Source organism: Chroicocephalus ridibundus, chromosome 1 (genome assembly GCF_963924245.1).
Source record: "Chroicocephalus ridibundus chromosome 1, bChrRid1.1, whole genome shotgun sequence".
Lineage (NCBI taxonomy): Eukaryota > Metazoa > Chordata > Aves > Charadriiformes > Laridae > Chroicocephalus > Chroicocephalus ridibundus.
In genome coordinates this window covers 36654471-36678132 of record NC_086284.1, presented here as the reverse complement: position 1 = coordinate 36678132, position 23662 = coordinate 36654471, and the positions used below count along the sequence as shown (strand labels likewise).

Here is a 23662-nt window from a genome sequence, read left to right as displayed (position 1 = left end):
AAGCCAGCACTGTGCTAAAGTTTTAAAAGGATAAATGGAATAACCCAGCATAATTATAGGCTTTATAAGCTATTATTAAACACGGACAAAACAACAAAACATATCTGACCAACAACAAGCAACAAAAGGTTAACACAGACCAAAACCAGAGACTAATACAGTCTATAATCATGCTATACTGAATGTATTTTGTGCATGTGATCTCTATTGTCATTTTAGTGCCTCCTCTTAAAAGTCAAATGCCCGAGGTATTTTTTAAGCTTTTCACTACCTTAACCACGTAAGTAGCTTCTTCCAAGTTAATTACCCACTTATATAATTAGAGTTTTTCTGTAGTCTTGAACGGAGGACTAAATACTCTACAGAACATAGAGGTTTCAGCTTTCCCTATAATGAAATCTACTAGCTTATTAAATTTGCTTTTAAAATCCTGTTTTAGAATCAGAAATAATGTACCATTTAGTTTACTTGAGAGTTTGGGGTTTTTTTGCAGAAGTAGTGAAGTAACATTAGTCAGAACTACTGTCATAATCCATCACTCCCTGGAATTATAATATATATATGTGCGATACTTACTTTTAACGCGTCTTTGACTGCAGTCTTGCCTTCCTTTCCGAGGAAAACATTATAGGGGTAAAGCCGGTCAATAATATGCTGGACTGACATCATAGGAAAGGTATCCTAATTCAAATTAAAAAATACAAATTAAAAAAACCCGATTGGCTCATTCGATCATCCAACTATTAACCTGAAAAATCTTATATAGCACTGAACTTAAAATAAAACTGTAAGGGCAATATACAAATGACCATTACATGCAGTATTCAATCGAATACCAGAACAGACACTTCTCAGGTGCAAATAATTATAATACAAATGTCTAAAGTAGATTAGAAGAACTATATCCTAAAACTTACTTTATTTCCCCTGCATAAAGGGAAGCTACAATGACTGCAACCTAAAGACATTTAAGGTCAGGAGAGACAAATCCCACTGCAGGTAGCTGAGTTTCATAGTAATATTAGAAAAGAATCAATATGACAAGAAATCTGTATTACAATGATGATCGTTTCATTCACAGCAATTTCTAGTATTTATTTTAGATTCTATTACATTGTACAGATTCTACTTAAATCAATTCCTAGAAATTTCTGAATGGTTTGATCAACATTGTTTTGTTTTGAAATGAGTTACTAAGTATGCTTTCTACACACAATTGAAAACCACTTTTGGGGTTTTTTTTATACTATCTCCTTGTTAGTTTTAAATACTAACTCTTTTGTCAGTTGCTGCCTGAACCAGACAAAGATTCAATTATTTTTCCCCAGTAACAGAGAAAGAAATGGAAGTGCATTTAGGAATACTCAAGAAACATATACATAAAGCCTTTCATGAGGGAAAAAAGTGTTTCAAAACCCCTAAAGTACTGCTTGATTGGTTGGTTTACAAGCCTCGCAAATTTTTAAGGACTGCTTGTGCGTACCACTACTGAAAAACCGTCAATGGACTGGCACTACTTTTTTAAGCCTTCATCAAAGTAAGTTAAAAGTAAATAATGTAATTCAAATAAAATCAACTGATTTTCAGCTATACTCTTTAATTTACATAGGCACCAAACTGAAAGAAGAGTTGTTTAGAAATGAAATCAGGAGATGCATATTTTATGAAATGCATAATTCAATTCATACATATAATCAGTAATACTATTTATAACGTTCCATATTAAAAAAAGATCAGTAAAAATAAACCATTTAAGACACTGTAGTAGATGTACTGCTTAAAGGATCAGGGAGCCCTTTATTGCATTTTAAAAGCCCTCTGTCTATATATAAAGACACAACTTATAATTTGTCCACATTATCTCAAATTAATACTAATTACAATGGCGTATATGAAATTAGCCTCTTCAGAACAGCACCCTATTAAAAATTCTCCTTTTCATCAGGCAGGAGTTTTTGACCCAAGAAATACATTTTGGGACTGTGTGAATCCATGATAGAAGACAAGAAGATGGTCATTACAACGCATTCCCTCCACACTTTTAAACAGTTAAATCAACCAAGCTAGAAGTAGAGGATGGCAGCGACCCAGTATGCGAAGGAAAAATGCTATAGCTAGAACCTCTGAGAACACTTGGCTTAGGAAACCAAGTGATTAAAACTAATTCTAAAAGAAACAGTCCTTGTCTACCTAAAAAAGACACTGTCATACAATGATAACACTTCACGTTCTCTAATGTAAAATAAAATGCTTCCTTCATTCCACAGTTTAGATAATAGCTTAGGGCTCATTTTCTTTCCATTACTCTGAAAGCCATCTGGCATTCATTTAAAAATAATTTTTCACTACAGGGCTCAAAGAATAAAGTTGCAATTTATTTTAAAATCCAACATGTGCGTTTTTTCTAAAGCCCTCCGAATACCGTTTCATTTCTCTGAACTTGAATTTTAATCACTTCTTAACATCTGATGTAGTATCACAAATTCAGAAAAAAAATTATGTCTGACAGTATCCAGCACAACTAAGGAGACCGAGCACCACGGTAACACAAGTAATTGGTATGGTTTAATGTATATAATCCAATAAAATATGTAGAAGTAATCTGCCATTGAGCAGCACCATAGGTAAAATGATTGCACAGGAGGCACAACAGAGAATTATCCTGAGCCCTTTTTACAGACACCTGCACCTTGGAGAGAGGGTTTGTGAAGCTGTCCTGATATTTTACCCTCTTGGGTTGATCACATCCTCCCACATGCAAAAGGGCACCAGTCCCTCTCTCTCTTCATACAGATCTCATCTTCCTGACCTCCTTCAGCAAGCACCTTCTGATTTTACTTTGACTTTTTACCATGTAATTATAAAGTCCAAGGGACAAAAGCCTGTCAGGGAAAGCAGAAAGACTGACACAGCTTTAGTCCTGACCTACCTGATCTGCCACTGTGAACTCAGCAAGTGCACAGTTGTTATATTTCCCTATGGATTGCAGCTGTCAGGAAGTATTGCATCTTCAAGTGTGCACAACCTGCATCTTCAGGTAACCCTCTATGTCTATGTTTATTCTAAATCCACCAGCCAACCCAAAGACCTAATGTAGACTTCATCTTATACAACTTAACTGTCTCCCATACCCACATTTGAATAGTTGGGTTTTTTTGTTGATTTTAGGTGTCAATGGAGAGTAATAGGTGTCTTTGTAATGCAATCAATCTGATTTACATGCATACCATTAAGTCAGAGGCACTTTTAGGCTGTGCTTTTTATTTTTCTCCAGTGACTACCTCAGTGTCATCAGGTAACCTGTAGATGCCATTGAAGTCAGGTAAGATGATTTAGCAGAATAAAAACCATTATTTTGAGCACTAAGATCCATTTAATCACATCACAAATCTTGTGTCATTCCATACTTTGTCCTTCAGTATTATGCTATATACTTGGTTAAATTATCATCCAGAGACATCTGACGGGGCTTTTCTCCCTCAAACCATCCTTAGTTTTTTTGGGTTTATTTTTTAAATGTTCATGTTAATCTTCTTCGAACAGCACGAATAATCCAGATCTAATTTTGAAAAATTTTAAGCCCATACAGTTTCACAGCACATGTGTACGCACATACCAAAATCTGAACTGCAGCCGATAAGCTGTCTAACGGAAAATCTGGAAGTCCCAATGTAGAAGATTCTTGAGAACAGAGAGTTGTAGCAAAAGACAGGAGCTGAGAAATTCTGCAGAGGAAAAAAGTAATTACAGAGTTTTATACATGCTATCTATATTTAAAATACTAAAGCCTAGAAAGTTAAATACAGTACAAGATGCTGAAACTATTTCTGAGTGCAAATAAGTAAGGTGTGATTGAAGTTCTAAAGCATTAAGGATTCATTATGTGAAGGCTGCATATGAAAAGCTGTGTGAGCATACACCCACACATATTAAAAAACTTCTTCAGTTCTAGTCTCTATGCAGTGACAGAAGATATAAAAATAGCACGGAATCCTGAAAGGACATCACTTTTCTTCATTCATTCCATTTTAATTTTTTTAAATTATGAAGAATTACCTCTCTGTGGAAATGTTTGATCCAATTGAATATAATAGCTGAAGATGGTCCTGAAAAAAGAACATAAAAACACAGAATAAATTAATTTGGGGATCATGCTGTGGGTCACAGCTCATGATGTATGAGGCATCTTCTATTTTTCCCTCTAATTTAGACACGTGGAGTCTACTCGCTCCTTCCTTGACACAGAATTAATTTTATTTTATTAAAAAGAAAAAAAAAACACAAAAGAAAAACCCAACAAAAAAAGAAAGATTATAAAATCTTTCTTTTAGGGTTATTTTGTTTTACAGAAGTTATATTTCTGCTGTAGCATTCCTTGGCAACTCTAAGCCTGCTTTTCAGGAATTTATTAGGCCCCAGTATGAAAAATACCCTTTAAGATAAATTTATTACTCAAGGATTCTTTTCAGAGGTGAGGTAAGTAAAGCATAATGTCAAAACATTAGCTCTACTCAGTACAGATACTGGAAGTCTTCTGCTAGGACACTTACCTTAAAGGGCAGATGATAAACATCTCTAGCTTGAAATCGAGAGCGAAGGGGTGGATCCAAAGGGTTACCAGAGTATTTAGGTACCGGCAGGCCCAAAGCTATCACTCGAAAATCTTCACTAACCCGAACAATCTTCCATGAATCTAACTCTGATTTTGTATGATCCTAAATTAATTAAAATAAAGCAACAAGAAGAAAAAAAAAACACATTACATCATTAAAAACTTATGATGACTAAGGTGCACAATGACTAACAGTCCTGGTCCTTCAACCTAAATGTGGCAATGTTCTCATCTTTAATTCAGAAGAGCTAGAAAGCATTGGACTAGTCAAATTTGTGGATGGTAAACGCAAGTTTTTCCAAAATGAACGTAGATAGAATGCTTGATTAGATGCAGCTCTCAGGCGTGTAGCAATTTGACCAAAGACCCCACAGATCGCTAACACTGAAAAGGTATCAATACAACATTGTTTTCACAAAGAATAGAAAATAAACAGACCACAAAATTTATTTTATTCTAAAACATTATAAGTGGGTTACCATAAGCAAGTTTTTTTTCTTATTTTTTACCCTCTTACAACTGTAAAGGAGACTAAAGTCTGCATTTAAAAAGTTTCATTTACGAATTATGCTTTATTATAAGCAATAATACAGAACTAGGCTCCTTCACAAGGACATTAATTGTCGTATTTCAGTTGTTGTCATGTAAAAGATTCATTGCATACAAAAAATGTAACCTTTAGTCTTCCCACGTCACAGTTAAATCTTCCTTGAAACCATATTTAAGTACATTTCCTGCAGACCTAGATGTACAGTAATTATTCACACAGGAGACGACAAAACGAACATTAGCTTATATAATACAATATTCCCCAAACAACAAACCAACAATATTAGATTTAGTATCGTAGCAAGAGATTTATTTAATTCATACACTATTAGCCATGTGCCTCAGGCACTCATTTTGAAACATTTCATCATCAAAAAAGTGTTAAAAAGGAAATAAGAAAAGAGGAAGATGTTTTGCATAATTGCAACCAAATCCTGTCTAAGTTTGAATTCTCATTTTCAGTCTCTAAATACAATTCCATTTTAAAAGATTACTTTTAAAATACTGTAATAATGCTTCCAACAACTGCATCTACTAATTAAACACCATCAAAATGTTTTCGGAAAAGGTATGGATCGGAAGAAGTGTAACCATGGGTAAGAGGTATAGGAAATAATGCTACATTTTCAGAAATCCTTTGCATAGTTGGCAACTTCATACAATCGGGGTCAATGACAGAAGGCTTATTGCAAAATTCTTTGCTGTGCCACATGGGTCTGAATTACGTACCTAACCACAGTTAGGTACAACAGACAGGAACATGAGTGATCAGGGGTCAGGCTGTTACAAGAGACTGACAGGTACATGATCAGAAACTACAGTATGTGAAAGTAAGATGCCAAGCAGTACTGGAAACTTCTGATGAGATTTACTAATTTACTGATTATCCCCAAAAGCCTGAAAAGTATCCGCTTAAATTTCAGCAGTAGGACTCAAAGCCCCCCCAAAAAAGGAAAATGGCTAAAGTAGCAATGGCAGCAGATACTAAAATCCCATTTCCTATTAAAAAAAATAATTCTCTAACCATTTCCTATAATTTAGATTGGCTGTTTACATATGCTTTTGTAAACTGAAGGCAAGACAATGCTGATGAATATAGCGTCACTCATCTTGACATCATTTTTTTGGTATCCGAACATTTTAAAAGCTGAGCAACAAGGCTATTGCAGTGTTGAAGCATTATCTGAATTTCATGGGAACAATTTCACCTTAAATCTCTTTTCCCAAGTGGTTACTCTCACATCGTGGCTTTCACATTTTAGAAACAGGCTTCAGGCACGGTTAACATGGACTACTCTCTTTCACATAGACAGACAAGATAGATACAATTTTTTTAAAAATTTTTTTTTGCTGTTGTTGCAAGCAGTAGTTTGACTTCTCACATAGTTTTCACCCTGCCTATTTTATCCCATGAAACATCCCTGGAAAAACACCTTGTTGAGATTTCCCCTCATTTAGCTCATACATACTCTCCCCTTCATAATGGTATTTCAGCACTATCAAGGAAAACAAAAATGGAAAATCCAAACAGCATTTTCATACCTGCAGAAGTTTGTCATAACGCTCTGCAGACATGAGAAAACGACCATCTTCAAGCTGCATTTCCCTATTCTCCAGCAAATTATTTAACACTGGCAGGACGTTCCGCTCAGCCTTCTCCAAACCCTCCAGCACCAGGATTCTGCCTTCGGTAGCTGCACGAACTGCACACTTTTCAAAAATTAAAAAAAAAAAAAAATTATGATAGAAATAAACATTACATATCTCGTGAAATCCTGCTGAAAAAGGACCTCCAAGGTGCTTCCCAAAACAGCATTCATTTCTGTAAGAATCAATAAGATTGAGTAGTGATCAGGAAGAGTGACAGCTGATTGCTTTAACAGTGCTACGCACTCATGAGCTGGACTTCTATCTCCGAACTATTATAGGGACTGCCGAAACTAAGTTCCAGTATCTTGTTCTAACAGAATAAAATGTAAAACCTTGCAGACATTTTTATATGTTTTACATGTTTGCAATTATATTAAAATAGTTAGACAAAAGTCAGGTATACCTTTGGATTGCTCTGGTTATGCACCAGTGTAATTCATCCTCAGTACATTTCTCTAGTCCGACTAGAACACAGATCTATTGAAAGCAAACATGGATGATAAAAACAAAATACTGCTATAAATAATCAGACGTTAAAAACTGTGATAAAAATTAAAAGATTTAGAATTATTATTCTCTGACTGAACATGGTCTTCTCAAAGCCTGAATAAAAATGTAGCCGTTATCTTGATGATCCTCTGGAGCCTTTGGGATAGAAAGTGATTTCTTGTCTATATGTCACTTTATTAGTTTATATGTGGCTGTTTATTTAAGTGCATAACGTGGAGCCAAAATGTAAAACTAAACTCTGGTGCTGGTAATTCTGTGCAACTTCCTTGCAGTCAATGACATTCACTCAGGCAAATTAACTACACTTCATATCTAATACTCACAATTACTGTCCAGTAAAAGACTCTGAAATTCAGTACATTCTTGTCTACTTCCAATTTGCAGAAGTTTAATCAGATAATAATGGGGCAGGTTTAGGCACAGGCAACATTTAGAGGCACCAAAGAGTCTTCATTTGTATTCCTACAACATTTTAACACAATTTTAGACACAAGCACAGTTGCAAAGGCAGAACAAATGAAATCTCTTCCCAGCTTCTCTCCTATAAAATCCTACAGAAGAATCTGTCCTATGATGCTAGATGGAAATCTCTGATGAATTCAATAAGATGCCAAAAACTGGGACAGCGAGAAGAAAGGAAGATACGAGAAAGAGTAATGAAGAGGTACCACAATACAAAAATAACAATTACCTATGAAAGGACAAAAGCATAAGCGTAAACTAGAAAAAAAGAATAGTTCAGCACAATGAATGAATTGCTACATGGCACAAAGCATACAACACAATCAGAGATCCATCTGAGGAGATAAAGAAGACACTACATGATAAATCTAACTAATTTAGATGTACAGCATAGAAGCAGAAATAACTACTGGCAAATCAGCCATAACCTAAGCTTTTCACATCGCTATTAAAATGGAAATAATTCCTTTATCTAATCTGGATTCAAGCAAACATTACTGAAAAAAGGCCTTCACAAATCCTGGTACATACGTCCAGATCAAGCTCCTTCTCTGAAAGACATTCTATATAACATTTTAATACCTAGCCTCATAATCAGTATCTGAGGAACCTGGAATTATCCCATTAAACAAGTAATAGTCCTCAGATTACTTCTCTTCCACTGAATCACTAATTCTTTCCAAAAGCAATCAGTATGTGAATTGATTTTTTTTATTTTTTTTTTGGTCAATTCAGGACATCATATTCTACAGGCAAAATAAAATTCCTCTCTCCTCATGCCATAGAAGTTGTACAAAGGACAAATTTTGCACTAACATTCTTCTCTAGGAAGGTCATTGGTCAAGTCAAAAATCTGCTCCAACCTGCTTGAATAGAAAACCTGAATCTCCAGTGGCCAGTCCAATACCTGGCATGAACAAAATGCTATTTTGTCTAAACGCAGTTTGGAGATACAGCCAGAATATGCTTTAACAAACAATTTATTTGCCAAGTTGGTTGGATTCTGCATATTATAAGTCTAAGAAGACTTTATGACTGAGTTTTACTAGCTAGAGGAAAATACACATTCTGTTCATATGGTTTCAAAATATTTTGAGTATCCACAGAATCTTGTTGACTCAGGTTGACACACGCACTCTAGGGATGAAGGCTTGATGAAATAACAGGCTTCCAGTATCAACACGAATCTCTTTCCTGGGCTTATACATGAAGACAATCTGCTGTAGGGGTAGACTGTGAGTATATGGAAGTATATACCAATTCTTAACTTCAAGAAAGAAGATGCTCTCCATTAGCAGTGCAATCTTGAGAAACAGCCTACGACACTCTGTTGCCTGCTGATCATTAGCTTATAGAATCAAAATGTTGAAAGTACAGAGTTTCCGGTGATTGAAAACTATTTGAAGTTTTTATTCAAAATTCTATTGCTCAGTACAATGGTATTTCAAAACATATGCTACAGATGGCCTTAGCCTACCCACATGTACCTTTTATAATCAACTTCACGAATGGCTGAATGCACAATCGTGGTTTTTCTCTCCTTAAACAAAGACACCCCATAACAACAATAACACCACCACCACCTGGGTGCTAATTTACTCTGATTGGCTTTCTTCCAAATTGTGCTCCCCATATATCTTCAAAGCATATCTGAAATACTGGAAATTATCATGGAATAGTTTCGGTTGGAAGGGACCTTTAAAAGTCACCTAGTCCAATGCCCTGCAATGAGCAGGGGACATCTTCAACTAGATCAGGTTACTCAGAGCCCCGTCCAACCTGACCTACAATGTTTCCAGAGATGGTGCATCTACCACTTTTCCAGGCAACCTGTGCCAGTGTTTCACCACCCTCATCATAAAACATTTCTTCCTTCTCTCTAGTCTTAATCTTCCCACTTGTAATTTAAAGCCACTACCCCTTGTCCTATCACAACAGACCCTGCTAAAAAGTTTGTCGCCATCTTTCCTGTAGGCACCCTTTAAGTACTGAAAGGCCACAATAAGGTCTCCCCAGAACCTTCTCTTCTCCGGACTGAACAACCCCAACTCTCTCAGCCTGTCCTCATAGGAGGGGTGCTCCAGCCCTCTGATCATTTTTGTGGCTCTCCTCTGGACCTGCTCCAACAGGTCCATGTCTTTCCTATGCTGAGGGCTCCAGAGCTGGATGTAGTACTCCAAGTGGGGTCTCACCAGAGCAGAGCAGAGGGGCAGAATCACCTCCCTCAACCTGCTGGCCACACTTCTTTTGATGAAGCCCAGGATAAGGTTGTCTTTCTGGGCTGTGAGCCCATTGACATCTCATGCGAATCTTTTCATCCACCAGTACCCCCAAGTCCTTCTCGGCAAGGCTACTCTCAAGCGCTTCATCCCCCAGCCTGTGTTGATACCAGAGATTGCCCCAATCCAGCTGCAGGACCCTTCACTTGGCCTTACTGAACCTCATAAAGATCACATGGACTCACTTCTCAAGCCTGTCCAGGTACCTCTGGATGGCATCCCATCCCTCAGGCACGTCAACCTCACCACTCAGCTTGGTGTCATCTGCAAACTTGCTGAGGGTGCACTCGATCCCATTGTTATTGATGAAGATATTGAACAGTACTGGTCCCAGTACACGGACATGAGGTTGGTCAGGCAGGACTTGCCCTTGGTGAAGCCATGCTGGCTGTCTCAAATCACCTCCCTGTCCTCCATGTGCCTTAAGCTTCAAGGAGGATCTCTTCCATGATCTTCCCAGGCACAGAGGTGAGGCTGACTGGCTGGTAGTTCCCAGGGTCCTCCTTTCTACCCTTTTTAAAAATAGGTGCAATGTTTCTCTTTTTCCAGTCAACAGGGACTTCACCTGACTGCTGTGACTTTTCAAATATCGTGGAGAGTGGCTTGGCAACTACATCAGGCAACTCCCTCAGGACTCTGGGATGCATCTTGTCAAGTTCCATAGATTTCTGTATGTTCAGGTTCCTCTGGTGGTCACAAACCTGATCTTCTCTTAAAGTGGGAGGGCCTTTTGTCCCCCAGTCCCTGCCTTGTGGTCCGTCCACTCAAGAGCTGTGGGGAGAGTTTGCCAGTGAAGACTGAGGCAAAAAAAATGGTTGAGTACCTCAGCCTTCTCCTCATCTGTTGTTACCAGTTTGACAGTCTTGCTCATCAGGGCGAGTATGCTTTCTTTGACCTTCCTTTCCTGGATGACATACCTGTAGAAGTCCTTCTAATTATTCTTTGTGTCCCTTGCCAAGTTCAGCTCCAGCTGCACCTTGGCCTTCCTGACTCCATCCCTACACAACTGGGCAGTGCCCCTAAACTCTTCCCAGGATACCTGTCCCTGCTTCTACTGCCTGTGCATTTCCTTCTTGCCCTTGAGTTTGACTGGCAGGTCTCAACTCAGCCATGCAGGGCTTTTGCCCTCCTTTCCTGATTTCTTACACCTGGGGATCAAGAGCTCCTGCACTCTATGGAAAGCATCCTTAAAGATCTGCCAGCTCGGTCCTGCTCCCTTCCCCGAGGGCAGTTTCACAGGGGGTTCTATTGACTAACTCCTTGAAAAGCTGGACATTTGCTTTCTTAGATTTCAATGTTCTGACTTTACTCTTCACCTGACCCCATATCCCTCAGGACTGCAAACTCCACCAGTGCATGATCCCTGCAGCCCAGGCTGCCTCCAATCTTGATGTCATCAATTAACTCGCTTGCATTGGTGACCATCAGATCTAGTACTGCATCCCCTCTGGTGTGGCAACTGTTCTCCAAAATACAATGACACACAAATTGTTCTCCAAAATACAATGAAATAAATGCACAATTCATCTACCTCTGAAGTTCTTACATTAAATTGCATAAAGTCTGCTCTTAAGACCAAAGCAGCTGCACATCTCTGGCTGAACTTGATATTCTTGCATTCTGGTTAGTAACGAGTAGTAAGTTTTTCCAATAAGCAAGGCATACCACAAGGCATCCTCTGAATCATTATTTCAGTTTTATCTGTGTATTGATGGATTGGTATGGAAACTAAGATGCATAAAAAAATAAGAGCAAGAAAAGTAAGTTTGCAATCTGTCAGTGCAAATCATTTTTAAAAAATGCTTCCAAGAAACAAATCTTCATAATTCTGTAATGAAAATCTGGAAACAGCTGTGCTGCCTCCCTCTCTCACTAGCCTCATTTATTCTAAATGTTTAATACAAAACACAATTTGATGGGGGGGGCTTATATTGTGCAACCTTCATGATAAACCTGAGATTAAAAGTATTAATTTTTGTTAAAAGGCCGAGAGGGATTTGTTAAATGTTTACTTTCAGATTTACTGTAACTGCAGCGAGGGACTATTTTGCTCATCAGAGGAGGACAGACGCTGCTGCCTCCCACTCGTGCTCCTAAGGCTCCAGGATGGTAACCTGGACACCTGCTCCAGGGAATACCTGCAGCTACCGCATGCTGGGAGTAGAAACCCTTCACATGGTGCTGCTCTCATAGTAATGGCTTTATGCAACAAATATATAACGCAGATTGCATACCCTGGTTTCACACTGCACCTACAAAAATATATTTTTATCTTTAAAGGCAAAAACACATTAGGAACAAGACACCCCCAAGCAGACTTCCATTGTCTTTCCTGTAGCTGAACCACGGTGAGCTTCTCCACTTGAGCAGTGCAAAATACAGTAACTGCAAGGAGCTCTAAACCCCAATTTTGACATAAATCACAGTGTATAAGCACGTAGATAAAGTTTTACAGTGTCAGAAAGGGAATAAGGACAGAAAATAGGCTCACCACGATGCACATACTGAAATGCACAAACACCAGAGAAAGGAAGACATTTTTACAAAGCTAAGCAAAATAGTTTGTAAAGGCACCAGAAATGGTCAAAATAGTTTGTAAAGGCACCAGAAATGGTCACAGTTTAAAGCACCAGAACTGAAATGGTTGTTCTGTTTTCTCAGGAAAATGCATATGGCAAACTAGAAAATTCTAGTCACCCTGAAATCTGTGATGAATGTTCTCAGGGAACTCTAAAGGGCTGTAATCTTTCAGATCTGGGCATCATTCTGAGTATGATTTACAGGCTATGTTGCAAAACTGTATTTAAAAAGTGCTGCTAGAAATCGCTCAACTGTAATCAGAAAATAAGTGTCTTTTTTTAAGGGGCTACCTCAAGGTAAGTTTGTTTTTAGAAGATGACTTGCCCCTGGTCTGAAAACTGGATCCCTGTAATGACAACTCAAGCACAGCAACCGAAATGACAAAGTTGCAAAACAACAGAACAAGTAGCTCAGTGAGCAGGAGAAGTAATGAGGTAAGGTTTCCCTACATCTGCAGCCTACATTTCAGATGTCTCTTCCAACAGAATATCTTGTTCCCACCACCCGCACAATATCCCACACAAACTCATCCACCCAAGTCTTTCCATTCACTCCTGTATCTCATAAACATCCCAACAATGTAATGTCCAGATGTCTCTTATGGTGAAAAGAGATCCTTAACAACCATCTGGTAAAGACAACACAAAACTTTGGCTAGTTTTGAGCTAAGACGATGTTGACTGGCTGCAGCAGGCTAATAGAACTTGAACAATTAAATCCATGGTGCAGCCTTTTTTCCAGGGATGGGAGGTGTATACTAATTTGAAGTATCTACCAAGCTACCAAATACCACAAAACTCAGAGCAAACTGGTATCTTCTAAATTTCTTTCCGTGGGTCAAATACAATTAATCACAGTTTTCAAATTTAAATAATTAAAACTAACCAACAAGTGAAAGCTAGCAGGAAAAGAAATGACGGAGACGCAGAATGGAATATACTATAAGCTTTTATTCCTCATTTTATCAGAGAAGGAAGAGGACATTGACCAAGACTTGTAATTTACTGTAAGTGCCTCAGGTTATTCTTTTAAGAAGTTGCAACAGAACTGATAAGATCATCAATTTTTTTATAATACTTCCATGGAAACAGCAAATTATCTAGAAATTCAGAGACAGTCTTAAGACAGATGTACAAACAGATGTTGAGGGCAGTGAGGCATATAAGGGGAATCTACTTTGCTAGATTTAAAAAATATCTGTAGAGTAAACAGCATGTCTAATGGTGTGCCTCTACCAAAGAATATCTTTCAAGATATTTGTTCAGTTTTAAGGCCTCTTAATTCCTTAGTTATTGTTTTCACTCATGAGTTGAGCAAACAGGAAAGTTGTTGAGCAACGCTGAAATGGATGACTATTGAATGGACTGAAGGGATAACATACTTCCTCCAAAATAAAAATATTGTCAGAAATTAAGTAGTAAGATAAAGGGCTATTAAAAGCCACGCTCAACCAGTTTCAAAGCAACAACGACAACTTTTTGTAAGAAATTACTGTTATCTTTTTCCTGAAATATTTGTAGAATCTTGTGTTAGTTTTTTAAAATAACATGTATTTAATAAAAGAGTTCTGAATGTATAATGCCATTCAAAGATGAGGTTACGAACAGACCTACTATTCATCTAAAATACACATTCTATTTTTTGTCACAAAATTTTTCACTTTGTAGATGATAAACTATAGTTTTGCATTTTACATTTACATTTGCATTTTTAGGCCACAAATATACTGTTACATGTATTCCAAATGTGATGTTCAGGTTTTATTAAAATCAACATAATAGTAACTAATGTGGTTAGTCAAATTAAAAAAGTAACTCAAGAACTAAATAATTCAACCTTTTTCTCCCCCTGAAATGGAGGGGGGGCTTTCATCTTCACTATTCAGCCTACCTCCCTGCTGAGTTTAATCAAGTGTTTTCTGGGTGGGTTTTATAGCTAATTTTCCCCCATGAGGTTATGAAAATTACAGGGCAGATTGCATTTAATACTGACATTCACTCCTTTTCTTTATTAAAAAAAAAAAAAAAATTACAGAGAAATGGCAGTACACCAGAGCACCATCGGCCAGGCTACTTAGTATGCAAAGAAAGACTCCGGTTTTCCGCAGTAGTTCCCATTTCAGTGAGGAAGAATGGCCTGAACTAGTGAGCACCTAATTCATGACGCAACACCATGGCACAGAATGAAAAGCAACTGACAAAGAGACCATCTGAATTTATTGGAGGTTTGAATCAGAAAACTAGGCTAGAAAAGTTTACCCTAGGAAGTGAATCGACATACGATATGATCATGAATATGTTAATGTGACAAGGACAGTCCTTCATTTCAGAGTCATTGATTTTAGCTTCCCCCAGTCATTGATTTCAGCTTCCTCCACTCGATCTTTTTTTCCTTTTTTGAACTACCACACGTCAAACGATCGGTTTTATTTCCATCACCCCTTCCTCTAACATGACAGTCAGGTTTTTTTGCCACAATGCCTCCAAATTGTATTTACAGGAGATTATGTCTCCACCTTGGCAGGGTCCGGCCATTTTAGCTGCTTTACACCATGTATGTTAATAAAACAGTACATTTACATCAGGTATGTGAAATGTTTTGCATCTTTGGCAGAGAGCAGGCCCAGGAGCAAGCAATCTGAGTTTCTGAACAGGTTTACCAGTGCAAATATCTACAGAGAAACCTATGGGTTTTCATCTTCATTCTATACAGCTCTTGTCTCCCGGACAAGAAATAAGGGGGATGGGTTATTTAAATTTATCTTCCTGACGAGTAGCAGAATAAAAAGGAAATTAAGTACTTGACAGATATCTAAAAATGATGAAGTTACTTATCACTTGTAAACTACTTTGATTCAGAGCCCCATCCACCAAGTCCGTATTGCCTATGAATGTTATGATCCCACATATTACAAAGTATTGCCCCTTCCCACGTTGTAGGAAATACTGTCTAAAAGGAAAGTGGAATATATATGTAACAGACACAAACATAAAAAAGAATCCCACACATTTGATTTTAATCTATAAGGAATTATAAATCCACAGGCCTAATATTCTTCACATTTACACCACAGACATTCATCTATATGCCCTCCACAACAAAAGAAGATACCAGAGTATGAACTGCTAACTTAACAAATCCAGTTAAATGCTGACATTTTTAGAAACAGAAAAGAAGTATCGCAAATGATTAAACCAAAATCCCTTCTACGAGTTAAGAGGTGGTCCTTACCATGCATTTTCTTTTTAGAGACAAGATATACTATGTCAACATCAATGAAGATTAACTTCATCCAAATGATGTTGGTTTCTACCTAATATTTCCCTATTTCTGTGCAGTGTTGGGCACAGCAAGAAAATTCATAGTAACATTCATACTCCTGGAGCACTGCATCACTTGCCTCTTCTTTCTAGAGACTTTGCTATCTAGCTGCCCGTACTAGACAAATAGATACTGCAGTGACAGCCCGTCAACTAAGTTACACTTTCTGACAATGCCTTTGCCGTGGCTAACTTCTCAGCTCATCAAAAATCCACCGTCACCTCCAAGGGAGTAAAGTTAATAAAGTCACAGAATTACACAACTTGCACTCACTGCTTAGTTTTTTCAAAAGCTGAATTATTCTTACCCGTCTCTTTGCCAGGGTATAGAAAGAATTTATTTTTTTATATGTTTATGCAAACATATACACATATGTATACACATACACTCTCAAATATGATTATAATTTTATTCGATTAATCTCATGTCTTATGTTATAATTCTCTTTCTAATCTTTTTTGATTAAAAGAAACCAAACTCAAGTCTGTGTAGTGCTACTCCAGGGGATTTCATGTCATGTTCATTTTACAGACAGGATAATTTAAGCTGTCATTTCTGTCACTTTGGGTGTTTAATTGATTACTACATGAAGTCTTTCAAGCCACAGTAGAAGATCATTTTTCTGGTATCTTGACAATCAATTTTAAATTTTATCATTGTATAACTTATGATGCTGGTGCAGTTAGGGATGCAAAAGCATTCTATTAAAATGAGTATGTTCACATAGTTCAAAGACACATCAAAATTGAGTCTAATTCTGTATATCCAGAAATGACAGTGATCTACGTACTTATCCCCTCAGTGGATACAGCTTAATTAGCAAATCTTCAAAAACATGACATTGTATTTGTAATTTTTCAGCACATAACCATAAAATATTTTTCTACTTATTCCAACCCCAGTCAGTTTGATTGTCCCGAACAGAAGAGACTGTACGGTTAATACAGTAGCCTGTGTTTGGGAAGTTTGTTTCATTTAATATGAAAGCTGGAAGATGCAGGGTAAACAAAACCAGGCGTTACAGGCAACATGGTTTGTGGCACAATCCTGGAGCAATACACCTCTCAAGTGCTAAGAAAATGTCTTAGCTGCTCTCCTAGTTGCATCCACTACATTAAAATAGCATAAGATTTCCTTAGAGGTAATAATTAATAATGTAGCAGGCTGTACTAATAAGAGTTTAAACCAGAGGTGTGCCTTTTGTAGCTGTACACACACGATGAAAAGCAAAACTGCATCACAAATGGCAAAAAAAAAAAAAAGGACATAAAAATATCAAATCTAATTCCTTAATTTTTGAAAATACAGTAGGCTGATATTAGAATCTCCATCCTGGTTCAATCAAGTCGGTGGCTCAACTACAAAGAGTTACAGAAACAGAAAACCACTCTGCAAATCAAGCTCCTCTATCAATAGAAGCAAAATTTGAAGCTGACATTTAAATATTTAAGTAATATAAAGTAATTCTAACTAATTACTTGATACACAACATAATTAACCCATGTAATAAATTATAGAATAAAACCAAGAGGTTACTTAATTGTCTCAATAACAGCAATAATGACATTTCTGAGGCTTTTAACAGTGAATTAATAGATGAAAACCATAATTAATGACCCAAGGTAAAGGAAGAAAACCATTTTCTGATGACAGTATGTGAATGCAAACAAACAATTCACCATTACCCCACTCTAAGTCCTTTATTTTACATTCTTTTAATCGGGAATGAGTTTGATAATTCAAATGTTTACCTTTATTTTAATGGTCCCCTATTTCTGAGGTAAATGAAACCTTTTTTCCCCCCCTCATCAGATATCTCTTCTAACTTCCTAACTCCAAATCTTCTCCCATTTCATCCACTCCGGTACTAAGAAATGCTAATATGCAAGGATATTTGATACACTGGCCATTCAATATATATTTCAGTATGGAATTTCAATCACTTTTTCAAAATCACCATCTCCCAAATCTATCTTAAATAATTACCTGCAATCATATTCAGTAACTTCATGTTAAAATAAATCAGATGTTTTGAAACCTCCGAGATATCCATTTGCAGTATGTAATCTGTCACTATTAAATGCAGAGCTATAAACAACCACAATGTCTTAACAAATCACTCACAGACAACTGCAAACCTTTGTGGGTCTGCAAACCTGATGATTCACTATATTAAAGTTATTTCTGGTAACAAGATGCCAGCTTTCGTTACAGTGTATTATTATTCAAAGTGTAAAATAACTACATTACTACAGTACGCTTTGCATGCAAAGAGCCTCATCTATCTCAAACAACAGCTAAGTTTTATTTGACCCACGGAATTCATACAGTGGATGTTCTGGAAACTAGACTTTCAAGCTTTGCTGTCTTCTCTTGGGTGTCATGAACAGCAAGCATAAGATTCTACAGAAAACAAAATGGTTTTAAATCGTTTAAAGAAGAGTAGTGTCTGGCTTCTGTAACGTTTTGAATTGGCACAGCCATCTGCAAAACTCAAAATCATTAAGTGAACTAATTAAAATTGAAACCCCAGTGTAACCTGTAGAACTTTATTCCCTTTTATTATTGAGCTATGATTAGATCTGTGGTGATTCTAAAAATAACTATGTACCATATTTTACGCGTCTCTAACTAAAATGTAGGGTTAGAAAACTTCATCTTGAACATCCTTACCTATGCGATTCATCTTTCATGTTTCCAAAAAAAGTGCTCATCTAAATACCTATTTTCTTATTTTCCCCTCAGAGCTTAAACATACATTGGTTACATACGTGATGAGCGACACACGAGCTGAGGAAAGACATCATGATTCTGATTGATTTTAGTACTTTGGTACCTTGCTAAAGGAGAGTCTTGGTCTGAAGTACTGCAGTGCTGAATTCTGGTAAAAAACTTTTAACTGAAGATTTCCAACAGATTGAGGAAGAAAAGTAATCTTAGACCTTTACCTTAGAAAGCTCATCTTCCTAGAGTGTTCTTACTGGAGTGAGATCACTCAAAATGGCTTGTACAAAGCGAAGCAAGCTGCCTCATGCTTACATTGGGATCAAAGTCTTCAGACAAACACAGGGTTAACAGACCGTCTCACATCTTGGTGAGCTTCTTACAGTCCCTGATACAGTGGCTCTTACAAATGTTCATTAAGTAATGCTCTTACACCAGGGGTAAATTACCTTGACTAGCCTGTAGTAAGCGTGAGGATAAGGCTGTCCGTAACAGCAGTTAGGCATGGAGCTAACATGAGCTAATGAGTTAACCCTACAGCCTACACAAATGCTCTTATCCCCTAATACACAGTACAGTACTTTAAGTTATCTCATATTGTGCAACCATCATATTTCCAGACAAGCATGTGACAACTTGAAGTCCTAGAAGTAACTAAAAAAAATTTTTTTCAGATTAACTGTTATCCTTCATTCTGAGGATCTTCCATTGCTCAAAGTCATTTATCGTGGTTTCAAGAAAATCTATTTAAAGGTTTCTTCAAAGTTTGGAGGTTGAAAAAGAGATCATTGGGAATTAAAAAAAAAAAAAAAGAAAAAAGAATGAGAATGTTTCTTTAAAACGGAGAACAAAGCTTTTAGGTTCTCTTTCCTCTCCTGTTCCCATTTCCATTTCCACCTACAAATCACTCATATAATGGGAGTATCATTAAACTCTATAGCACCACCAGCTGAAAACTGTTTTAGTTAACACATTTAAATTCACACTACATCAGAGGAACTGACCCACCCTATTTAATTAGAAACCTAATTTGTACAAAAATTTCAGGTATCTAGGAAAACAGACATTCTAAATTAAGTATATATTTTACCTGCATAATCAAAAGGGAGACATGTCGTTGATAACTTACAAAGAGAAATCTTACCTAACCTCAGTCACTCTATGGTTGTAATAGATCAGCTAATGGGTTGGGGCAATACTGATGGCCGGAGTGATTAAACCATTATTTTAGTCCAGATCAGCTGTGAGCTTTCTTATGAAATCTCCCAACTGTCTCTATTTACTGTGCCTGGGTTTCACAACACAGAGCAGTCTTAAAATACGTGAACTAGACTCTTTGACAATTAAACCAGACCACTTCAGATTCACTTCAGGAATACATCTAATGTGCTACAAGTGTTAGGTAAGAGACATGCCAAGTTTCACACACTTGTGAAACTACAGTCTAACTTGCACAGAATGGATCTCTCTCCACATGACAAAAACATATCAAAAATAGTCTGCCTAAATCAACCCTGTAGTACTCTTAGGAGACAGAGTAATCTTGGATTTGGGTAAAGATAAAATTTTCAGTAATAATGAGATCAAGAGTGTTATATGAGACTCTCTAACTGCATCAGAAACATGTCAGTCACTCTGAAATCCATGTACTCATTTTTCATCATATAAATCATGACTTCCTTCAAACTACCTCTAAACAATAATTAGGTGGTGTGTGACTGCAACTTGCCTGATCAAGATAAAAGGCACTACCATCTCGGATCTCTCGTCGCTGTTTGAGGTCAGTTTCTGTGGTGTCCCTCGATAGTGCGATATATTCAACCTCCCGCTTTGTTAGCTCCTGTGGACAATAATCTGAAGTTATTACAAAAATAAGACTATAACCCCAGCAAGTGAACTTTAACAACAGGCCTGGTGGTATAATTGTACAAAAGAGCTCTAGGCAGCAGCACAGTGATCTGAAACAACTCTGAACAAAATATAGTATCTCTTATTTTTAAAATGTTTACAGTGTGTGCTGTCTGAAACAAAACAGTTTGAATTTCTGCTCAATAAACTTTTATTTTCCCCAAACCTGCTCTAGAAACGTAATAAACAGCTATATATTCTTTCCATTGAACATCTGCAGCATCCTGTAAGTTAATCTTCTGGTTCTGGACTCTGAAAAAAATAATCAGCATCTGCAAATCTTGAATAAAAATCAGAGGTTTTCCATAGAAGATTGAAAATCTCCAACTCTCACTGCTCAGTAACACAGTGTGACACAGTTGTGATTATTACCTGTACGTGCTTTGACAGTACACTGACGCACTATACTGTTCTTATGCTCTCTCCCTTTAACGTCATGAGATGCAGCCTGCAACTGTAAAATTATAGACTACTTAAAAAATGAGAACCCATGGGTTATTGTTTTGTTTCCTTTGATTCAATATGAGATGTTCTTAGAATTTGCTGTCTTAAATGAAAAAAAATTAATCCCCCATGTATTTATACCTGATGTTCCCGCTACTTCCATATCTGGGTTTTCATGCATTCTGCCAGGAAACAGATCCAGGCTGAAATGTTCTTTGCCCTTACCTCTCAATTAAAGGTATAGTATATATATAACATATTTCTCTTAAGAGGCAGCCTGTAACTATCGTTGTATGAAAAAATCAAGCAAAGACACAAAAACCCATGAAAATTATTTCCTTTCCACTTTTTCAGAGCCGATTGGTTACAAAGCCATCATTTCCTTTATGCTACAGGTAGATGTAACTGTAATTCCTTATAATTAAAGGAAAAAAACCGAAGGTGAAATACAGCAGAGTTTTCTTCAACAATTATCCCTGTGTATGAACACATAGTAGTAGCTTTCAGCAACAGCAGATGAAAGTTTTCCAGGCTTACACAGCTTCATTAAAGGGATCACAGCACGTATCAGCTCACATGAAAAGACCAGCCTTCACGTAATTGTTTGGCATGGCATTGAAACAGGAAGCTGCAGCCTTTCTATTACAGCTGAGGTGCATACAAACAGTGGTATAAATACTATAAAATACTATAAAAATAAAGACACATTCTATGTCCCATGCCTGGATATCAGGTGTTTCCTAAATCCTCTTTTTAGGTTATACCAAACTCTTCTCATTTATTTTAAGGAATGCATTGAGCTATCTAGTAGCATACCTGGTTTGATGAATTAAGAAACCTTTGCTCTCCAAAGTTCAAAATCTTGTCGCTTTCTCCTGTATGCTTTACCTCTGAGAGCTAGTCTTTGAACTAGTATCTTTCGATTTTTCAAGGAATGGCTGACGTTTATGACAATTGTTTATACATCTCCATTTGTGATCCTTCAGCCCAACCAGATTATAGACAGAGCTCATGGCAGACAAAGTTCTAGCCACATCACCTTTTGGGACAGACAACCCCCCTTTCCTGATCATTTAAGGGCAGCGACGATTTAAATGTGAAATTTTGCACAAGGTGTTGCCATGGTTCATGCAGATGGACGTAGGCAAATCCTTCCCACATTCCAAGAGAGGATCATACACACATCTACTTTCTAATCACTCGTGATAACTGCTCCCAAATGTTACTCAGAACACTCTCACTAATCCTTTCCTTCATTTCTTTTTTTATATAACGAAGCAAAAACGATTTGTTGTCTGTAACAGTCGGCAGATATCTTAATCTTCTAACATACATAATGCCTAGAACAAACTGTTTCTCCATTTGTGATAGCATATGGCAACACAGTTTTCCAACTCTTTCTTTTTTTTCCCTCCCCCCCTGGAGTTTAAGCAGAAAAACATGTATTAAAATGTCTGTACTTTCTATTCGTCTATAACAAAACCTGAACTTTGGAAAGCGCATTTATGGAAAAACTTATGTACCTCCTAAGTAGCTTGCTGTAAGATTTTCTAGGACTACCTTTTACAATTTGGCTAGTAGAGGAATGACTAACTGACATTAATGGCAATGTCTCCAAGAGTTTAAATCAACATACTTACCAGATACTGCATGGCAATAGATCGCCGGAGCGGCCCAGGAGGACCAATAAGAAAGACATCTTGGCCGAGAAGATCTTTCTGCATTATCCATCTTAAATGGTGGACTACAGCCTGGGCCAAAGAATCTGTCACTTGGAAAGAAACACAAAGAAAGCATTATTTAAATTTGAAAAGTGTTACATACCTGGCCATTCACACATTTTTTTATTCTTATCTCCAAAAACAAAACAAAGACACAAAGATGAGCTGCCCTAAAGCTGGATAGCTGAAGAGCGGGAAATTCCACGCACAGTTTATATTAGACTACTTGTTTACATATATGCAGTTTATATACCTATCTTACCCATTGCCTTTTTCTCTGCCCAACTTCATCCCTCAAAAAAAACCCCAACAAAACCAGAAAAAAAATGCCGTCGATTCTCATTTCACATTAAACTGATTAATGCAAAGATTGCTTTTTATTACCCAATGTTGAGTGGACTTCTCAGCATCAGTTAATATAGTATAAATATGTTATTAATAATTTGTAAGATATTTATCCAGCCTATATCCCAATGCTTCTGTGAATCATGAACTTCAAAAAAAAAAAAAAAAATACTGTGCTTGCATCAGATTAATGTTCAGGGAATATATTTAATTTTCTATTTTCTTAAAAGACAACTGTATTCCTGTTTACACTTTGACACAATAAAACCCAGAATTAAATTATCAAGGAAATGCAAACCTTGCAATATCACTACATCAATACCACGCAGCTTCCACAATCATAATAAAAAACAACTCAAAGTAGATCCGCTTATTTCTATTATTGAGAATACTACCCCCTAATTATTTTAAGAAGCAATAACCTGATTATAATTAAACTAAAACCTTTATCCCATGTATGCAAATGCTGGCAGCACTGGAAAGCACCCTGCAGAAAGAGCACAGTGAAGGAGGGACACCATTCCCGCTGCCGTATATCCTTCTGTCCCCAGAATACT

The 23662-nt window shown here is 37.0% G+C and overlaps 1 protein-coding gene across 2 annotated transcripts in view; it reads right to left on the bottom strand.

The window, feature by feature from the left end:
- VWA8 (von Willebrand factor A domain containing 8) overlaps positions 1 to 23662 on the bottom strand; it is a 204453-nt gene that overhangs the window by 159641 nt on the left and 21150 nt on the right. For both annotated transcript variants that reach the window (XM_063335017.1, XM_063335028.1), the window contains exons 3-9: positions 22680 to 22810; positions 20417 to 20527; positions 6704 to 6871; positions 4551 to 4715; positions 4057 to 4106; positions 3617 to 3725; positions 577 to 681 (exon numbers count right to left, since the gene is read on the bottom strand). In XM_063335017.1, the coding sequence (XP_063191087.1) occupies positions 577 to 681; positions 3617 to 3725; positions 4057 to 4106; positions 4551 to 4715; positions 6704 to 6871; positions 20417 to 20527; positions 22680 to 22810 (839 nt within the window). The remainder of the gene's footprint in view (positions 1 to 576; positions 682 to 3616; positions 3726 to 4056; positions 4107 to 4550; positions 4716 to 6703; positions 6872 to 20416; positions 20528 to 22679; positions 22811 to 23662) is intronic.